Source organism: Asparagus officinalis, chromosome 1 (genome assembly GCF_001876935.1).
Source record: "Asparagus officinalis chromosome 1, Aspof.V1, whole genome shotgun sequence".
NCBI lineage: Eukaryota > Viridiplantae > Streptophyta > Magnoliopsida > Asparagales > Asparagaceae > Asparagus > Asparagus officinalis.
The window spans coordinates 12,912,809-12,920,771 of NC_033794.1; the positions used below are offsets into that span (position 1 = coordinate 12,912,809).

The following is a 7,963-nucleotide window of genomic DNA, read 5'->3' on the forward strand; positions in this document are numbered from 1 at the left end:
GTAATTTCCCCCCTTCCACCAAAACAGTTTGCTGCTGATATTAGCAAACACAATAGAAACAAGGTCAAGTATGTATAATTTCTTAACTACTCCTGAGTTGATCCAGCTAGGGGGTGGATCAATTCTGGCCTGGTTTAAAGGACCCAAGATGACCTTAAAAAGTTGGGCCAGAATTGACTCGGTTTTATCCAAACAGATAATAGGTTAAAACCGGGTCAGGTTAGACCCTGACCTAATTTTAATGAGTTGCCAAACACCCCTGAAAACAATTCATGTCAAAATTCACCGCGCCAGCGAATGAACCATGTCCATTGAAAAGAAAAAATATTGCAATATTGTCAAATATAGTAACTCTAGCATATGTATCTCCACAAAATCATATATATAGGACTCATTCCGGTATCATCAAGTTTGAAGTTAGTGATTGATTGTATTAGTTCGGTAGTTACCCCGAGACAATTGTAATCATAAACCGTCTATCCTAACCTTCTCTTATGACTAGGGGTGTGCAACGGTCGGTTCGGTTCGGTTTTTACCAAAATTTGAACAATCGAACCGAACTGTCTATAATTCAAAACCGAACCGAACTGTTGTAAGTCTGTTCGGTACTGTTCGGTTCGGTTTGTTCGGTTCTAACTTTATCAAACTTCTTATCAAATAAAAAACTGTGTTAAAAAAAAAGATATCAATAAAGTAGGAGATTATGAAACATTAAATATTAATATAATGATATTATTTTTAACCCATAATGATTCAGAAAATGAGTTTAGGGTTTGAGTCTTTGACTCTTTGGAGACGGATCGGGTAGGGTTTGAGATCAGAATGGGTAGTATTACACTATATTCGGTCGGTTCGGGTCGGTTTGGGTTGAAAAGTTTTCAAACCGACCCGAAACTGGCATACTCATAAAACCGATTTTTTCGGGTCGGTTCAGGTCGGTTCGGTCGGTTTTTTCGGTTTGGACCGAACCATGCTCAACCCTACTTATGACTTGGAATTTTCAGGGAAATGTTCTAACACCTAGTTTGGCATGCGGGTATTGGACCAAGTTAAGAGAAAATATAAATCCTAGTTAGAAAATTTCGTAAAGAGAGTTAAGGAAACTCAATCACTACCATGCTTAGAAACTTTTAATAAAGAAAATGTAAAATAACCTCAAACTCAATCTCAGCTGTCATCAGATTTGACGTGGGAAGAGCAAAGTTCTCACCGTGGGACAATCTCGATTACACCCTAATTTGGTGGATAATGAAATTCCATAAATTTTTCGCCTTAATTAACTAACTTTCCCTCTCGTTACCCTCCTAAATGAGTTTCCAAACATGATTAACAGTTCACTTACCTTCCATTAACCGTCATTACCCCCCAAGCCAAATCATGTGTAATCCGTTAACTAAATCTAAATCCAGAGGAAAATCTTGCATTCTGATCTCTCAATATGACCAAAACGTCCCCGTTAATAGTTTCCCGCGTGCAAAGAGCTTTGGGAGTACATGAAGCGAGGGGTATTTTATCATCGAGGGATCAAATTGCAAGACCCCTTAGAATTTGAGGTACTTAATTATGAGTAACTTCGATGGTGAGGGACTAATATCTAATCATATAAACCCAAGTTTGATTTGTAAAAAATATACCTAATTGAATCACGTGTAAGATCCAAACCCGCTAATAAATTCCTGCAATAATACGTACAGCGTTGTTCCAGATAAAATATGGGGTGAATTTATAAAAAGTCTCCTCCGCTCTTGTGTTGCGGTCTCTTCCCTCTCCCTTTCTTCTTCTTTCTCTTCTTTGGGAAAAAAAGAAAGAAGGAAAAAAAAAAATTCTCTGCTGAGAAAACCCTAATTCTCTTGCTCTTACCTCTCCAATGGGACCAGCGGCCGAGGACGACGAATCCGAAGCCAGAGGAATCCGATTGCTCGACTCTCTATCGAAGCTCGCCTGCGAGATTTCGAGCCTTCCAGAGTTCCGCGGCCCGTTTCGGCGATCGTGCTGCGATCTGGCGAGGAGAGCGAAGCTCCTGAGCCCGCTCTTCGACGAGATTCGCGATGGGATTGGGGACGAGGGATCCGTCGAAGGAATTGAGGTCGGAGCTCTCTCGGCTCTTCTTGATGCCTTGGGCTCTGCTAAGGACTTGCTTCTGTCAATTAATCAAGGGAGCAAGCTCCATCAGGTATATTTTGAGTGATTTGAGCATTTTTGGTTGGATAATCTGGATCCAAAACTTAATTTTGATTGTTTTTTGCTGTAAAATTAAGTTTTTTTAAAGTCTTATAGACCCAAACCTGCCATATTTGAAAATTTACCCCCATATTCTACCACATCCAGTACAAATGCGCAAGCTTAACATTTTTAGTTTAATGGTGGAAGGAGGGAATTCGAGCTAAACAACTAACAGAAAATTTCATATTTTGGGGTATTTTCAACTCGGGTTGGTAAAGTTGGGGGATCAACGAGAGAATATCTAGATTAGGGGGTAAATTTGCAAATATAGATTCAATTGGAGGGTATGTGGGAAAATTTTTTCCTGCTTGGATAGATTTCTGATTAGCTATCTTTCTTGGTTTTGGAACAAGTTTAAAGTACTTGTATATGTCCTTTTTAAGCCTAATGTTGTGAGTTTGTAGATTTTTTTTTTAATGAATGTTGCATTTTAAAAGAGTGTTTTCTTATTCTTGGGTTCATATGAGTTGCTCTTTTGCTGACTTGGGTTCTTTTGAGCGAAGTTTTAAGCGTTTGAGGTCCAATTATGAGAATTTAAGCCTAAAATTGGTTTATATCAAACTGCAAAAATTGGTTTATATCAAACTTCATCCTTTGTCATTGACCTCTTTCTTTCCGACTAATTTCCTATAGCAAGATTTATATCGTGTCAGGCTCTGAAAGGAGAAAGCTATGCAATTAAATTTCAAGAGGTCACCAGAAGTATCGATGATGCGCTAAATGGTGTGCCCTATGAAAAGTTGGAGATTTCTGAAGAAGTTAAAGAACAGGTAACGTTTAGCTAAGATCATAAAATGTGAGCTGTGGTTGCAAATAATCATGACTATTTGATTCAAGTTTCTTTAATGTTTCTAGGTTGAACTTGTTCATACTCAGTTTCGAAGAGCTAAAGAAAGAGCAGATTCGCCTGATTTGCAACTTCTCTCTGATCTGTCATTGGCTCAAATTGGGAAGTACTCTGACTCTAATATACTTAAAAGACTTTCAGAAAAGCTACAGCTCAGAACAATGAACGAACTGAAGCAAGAGTCTCTTGCATTACATGAAATGGTAATTTCAAATGGTGGAGACCCAGACAATTGCCTCGAGGAAATGTCCTCGTTGCTTAAAAAACTGAAAGACTCTGTTCTCGTGGAACCTCCCATGTCAGAAAACCTTGAAAGCAAGGATATCTCATCAATGTATAGATCTCCGGTTATTCCTGATGATTTCCGGTGTCCAATATCTCTTGAATTGATGAGGGACCCAGTAATAGTCTCCACAGGACAGGTAGAGTAAAGTTCATCTAGATCTCATTCTAATTTTAAACCATCTCATAAATCTTTGAGTATTGATTAAATGTTTGTTGTCAGACATATGAGAGGTCTTCCATCCAAAAGTGGCTGGATTCAGGGCACAAGACATGCCCCAAGACTCAACAAAATCTATCACACACTGCTCTGACCCCCAATTTTGTCCTCAAGAGTCTCATTGTGCAGTGGTGTGAAGCCAACGGCATTGAACCCCCCAAAAAGGCTGGGAGTAGCCAAGACGTGAGATCAGGAACCCGCGCTGACTGTGACCATGAAACCATTAGGTTGCTACTGATGAATCTGCAGAGTTGGAGCACAGAAAAACAAAGAGCAGCTGCCGGTGAAATCCGACTGCTTGCAAAAAGAAACGGCGGTAACAGAGTATGCATCGCTGAAGCAGGTGCAATTCCTTTGCTTGTCGCCCTCTTATCTTCTCAAGATTCAAGAACACAGGAGCATGCAGTCACAGCATTGCTGAATCTTTCGATCAATGAAGGTAACAAAGCTAGTATTGTTAGTTCCGGTGCAATACCAGAGATCGTAAAAGTTCTTAAAAATGGTAGCATGGAAGCAAGGGAGAATGCCGCAGCTACCCTTTTCAGCTTATCAGTTGTCGACGGGAACAAAGTGATGATCGGAGAAGCTGGAGCTATACCTGCACTACTTGATCTCCTATGCGAAGGGAGTCCAAGAGGAAAGAAAGATGCAGCTACTGCGATCTTTAACCTCACTATTTATCAGGGGAACAAGGTGAGGGCGGTGAAAGCTGGGATCATAGGGCACTTGATGAGGCTATTGGTAGATCCAAGTGGGGGAATGGTGGATGAAGCACTGGCTATATTAGCGGTTTTGGCGAGTCATCATGAAGGAAGAACTGCAATTGTGCAGTCAGAGCCTGTTCCGATTTTGGTGAAGATTATGAGGAGTGCTTCTCCTAGGAATAGGGAGAATGCGGCAGCAGTGCTTTGGTCACTTTGTTCCAGTGATATGCAGCTATTGTTGTCTGCGAAAGAATTGGGGGCAGAAGAAGCATTGAAAGAGTTGGCCGACGGTGGAACTGATCGAGCGAAGAGGAAAGCTGCAAGTCTCTTAGATCTTATTCACCGAAATTTGGAGGCCTGATGGTTGTTTTGCAATATCTCAGTTACTGGTGGATTCAGGTCCAGTTTTGATGGATATTAGAATCAAGATCTGTTGCACTTCATATTTTTTTAAAGTATCTCTCTGTTGATTTTCCAGCCCTACCAAGTTGTGAATATTTGGAAAAGCTGTAGGCCTGCTACTTGATAGTTACTGTTTGTTCTATTTACAGGTTATTGTTGACTGTTTTATCTTCTGTTGATTGATATGGAACGAATGCAGAAATTTGTTAGTGTTTGTATACATTCTATGTGATCGCAAGCTAGCCTTCACAAATTTGTAGTGGTAGAGCAGTAATTGGCCGCTAGAGGTCGTATTAGATTGAATCACCTTAAATATCTTGGAAGAAACTTAACTATTTTGGAGAATAAATTACAAGAATTCCGCATGTTCTTGTTCTCAGTTAGCCAACTTCTTCCAACACGATCAGGCATGAAAATAAATACATGCTGAGGCTTTTTCACGTCTCTCAAGTACATGGCAGCCGGTATGCTGAGACTTTTCAGGGCTCCCAAATACGTGACAGCCAGCATTGTCGACAGATGCAGGGCGCGAGTGGTGATGACCAGGCTCCACAGTCGAGAAGCCCTTGGAAGAGGGACAAGTGCAGGCGGACGTGCAATGCCAAGGCTACTGCCCCTGTTGGAGAGGTGCTCGCAGTGCGACTCAATGCCAAGACTATCCACGCTGATGCAGCAGCAAAAGAGATTGTAATGAAAGGATTGAACTTCACAAAGGCCTGGGCTTTGTTGAGTGCACTTCGATCCCACGGTATGTGTTGGGGGCAGAGTCACGCCCACCGCCGCGGAAGCGATATGTCCTGAGAGAGAGCCCTGGCTTTTGTTGTCACAAAAGCACAAGTCAACCTCGATATCTGTGTTTCGCGAAGGATACCCAGACTCAGTAGCGAAATATCTCAGCGAAGTGAGATATCCACTCTTCCTCTCATCAGCGCAAGACCGAATTTTGAGGGATCCTAAAAGCAATAGCCAACAACCCAGAAAACAGTAAATACACGAGATTTACGTGGTTCGGCAAACTTGCCTACGTCCACGGGAGGGGTGAGGGGAGATACCACTATAAGGAGAACACCGACGACTTGTACAATCCACAAGCTCGTCTCAAAGATCTGATTTTTACCCAAAAGAAATAAACCTCTCTTTTGTAGAATCTCTCTTTTTCTCTCCTCAACAACTGCTGCAATTTCCTCTGCTCTGCCGCCAAAAAGAAACAAGAACCCTCTCTGGCTTTAGCGATTTTCCCACAGTGTGTTTTTCCTTTCAGCCGCTGTTCCCACACACGCTGCCGACTTTGATTTCCCACAGCAGCCGCCTAAAGAATTTCCCCTCAGCGTTTTCACCCTTGTCACAAAACCCTAGGAGATCATTGCTATTTATAGGGAAAAATCCGGACCTGCTTTGCCAGCTGGAAAACGCGTTCACGAGCCAGCAAAAGAAAAAACGTGTTCATGGTCCCCACACGTCTTTTCTTTCCGCGTGAATGGATAGACCCACACCGCTGTTCACAATTCTCCACCTCGTACAACATTTGATAAACCTCAAATTTTGGACGAACACCAGAAGAACACCGCGAACATCACCAGAACCACCTTGGTCAACATGTCTGCTGGATTCTCATTCGTATGCACCTTCATGAGAGAAATATATCCTTCCTCTATGACATCCCGCACAAAATGATACCTGACATCGATATGCTTGGTACGAGCATGATGAACTTGATTCTTCGCCAAGTGAATCGCACTTTGACTGTCGCACCACAAGTTCACGTTCTCCTGCTCAATCCCCAAATCGTCTAGAAGACCCCACAACCACAATGCTTCCTTCACTCCCTCCGCCATGGCCATATACTCGGCCTCTGTAGTAGAAAGTGCCACTGTAGCCTGTAACATCGATCGCCAACTAACTGGAGCTCTATGTATCCTAAATATATAACCAGTAGTAGAACGTCGTATATCTAGATCGTCTGCATAATCTGAGTCAACAAACCCGTCAATCTGACATGTATCTCCACCAAAACACAATCCCGTATCCGCAGTACCCTTCAAGTACCTCAGGACCCATTTCACCGCTTCCCAGTGCGCCTTTCCCGGATTTGCCATGAATCTGCTGACCACACTAACCGCCTGTGAAATATCTGGACGTGTACACACCATTGCGTACATTAAACTGCCAACTACACTAGCATAGGGAACGCGCTCCATGTGCGCCTTCTCTTCCGCTGTAGTGGGAGATTGTTTACCTGAAAGCCTGAAGTGTGGAGCCAATGAAGTCGCCACCGACTTAGCACTTTGCATCCCGAACCTCGCGATCACCCGCTCTATATAGCCCTTCTGACTCAAAAACAATCGCCGATTCGCCCGCTCTCTTCTAATCTCCATACCCAGTATTTTTCTAGCAGCGCCCATGTCCTTCATCTCGAACTCTTTACCAAGTTGAGATTTTAGCCTATCTATCTCCACCTTGCTCTTTGAAGCAATAAGCATGTCATCCACATACAAAAGGAGATAGATATAATCACCTCCACGAAGCTTTTGAATGTAAACACAACAATCGTAATCGCTTCGGGAAAACCCATGCTTTAGCATGAAGGAGTCAAATCGCTTGTACCACTGCCGAGGAGATTGCTTTAGTCCATAGAGTGACTTCCTCAAGCGACATACATGATGCTCCTTATTCTCAACCTTGTAGCCCTCAGGTTGATGCATGTAGATCTCTTCATCCAAGTCTCCGTGCAAGAAGGCCGTTTTAACATCGAGTTGTTCCAGCTCAAGATCACCATGAGCAACAATACTCAATAGCACCCGAATAGAAGTGTGTTTCACCACCGGAGAAAAGATCTCATTGTAATCCACACCCTCTCTTTGTACAACCCTTTTAGCCACTAGCCTCGCCTTGTACCTTGTACCACCGAGCTCTGAAGAATCTTCCTTTCTCTTATACACCCACTTACAACCAATAGCTTTTCTTCCTACGGGCAATGGGACCACCTCCCATGTTTGGTTCTTCCGAAGAGATTCCATCTCCTCCTCCATCGCAGCCAACCAACTCTCACTATCTTTATCCCGAATAGCTTCCTTGAAGGAGACCGGCTCATCTTCCTCCACCGAAAGTGCGTATTCAACCAAATTAACATGCCCATAGTGCTTCAGGGGTTGATCAGCCCCCAGCTTCTGTACCTGCTTGTATGCTCGCTTTGGCCTAGTGGAAGCCAAAGTATCCTCGAGCTGCTGTTGTTGTAGTGCCTGTGTATTCTCCTGCTGAACCTCCTCTTGCTCAAGCTCATCATCT

The 7,963-nt window shown here is 42.9% G+C and overlaps 1 protein-coding gene across 1 annotated transcript; it reads left to right on the plus strand.

Moving 5' to 3' along the window:
• LOC109850586 (U-box domain-containing protein 12) lies at nt 1,748-4,851 on the plus strand. The gene is made up of 4 exons (XM_020420633.1): nt 1,748-2,173; nt 2,877-2,993; nt 3,079-3,492; nt 3,576-4,851. The coding sequence occupies exons 1-4, from the start codon at nt 1,868-1,870 to the stop codon at nt 4,635-4,637; spliced, it is 1,899 nt and encodes a 632-aa protein (XP_020276222.1). The 5' UTR covers nt 1,748-1,867; the 3' UTR covers nt 4,638-4,851.

What these genes read in the sequence shown, in the direction of transcription:
- LOC109850586 (XM_020420633.1), top strand. Translation starts at nt 1,868, where the DNA reads ATGGGACCAGCGGCCGAGGACGACGAATCCGAAGCCAGAGGAATCCGA. An exon ending in AAGGGAGCAAGCTCCATCAG is followed by an intron (nt 2,174 to 2,876) that starts GTATATTTTGAG and finishes ATATCGTGTCAG; the next exon opens with GCTCTGAAAGGAGAAAGCTA. An exon ending in CTGAAGAAGTTAAAGAACAG is followed by an intron (nt 2,994 to 3,078) that starts GTAACGTTTAGC and finishes TAATGTTTCTAG; the next exon opens with GTTGAACTTGTTCATACTCA.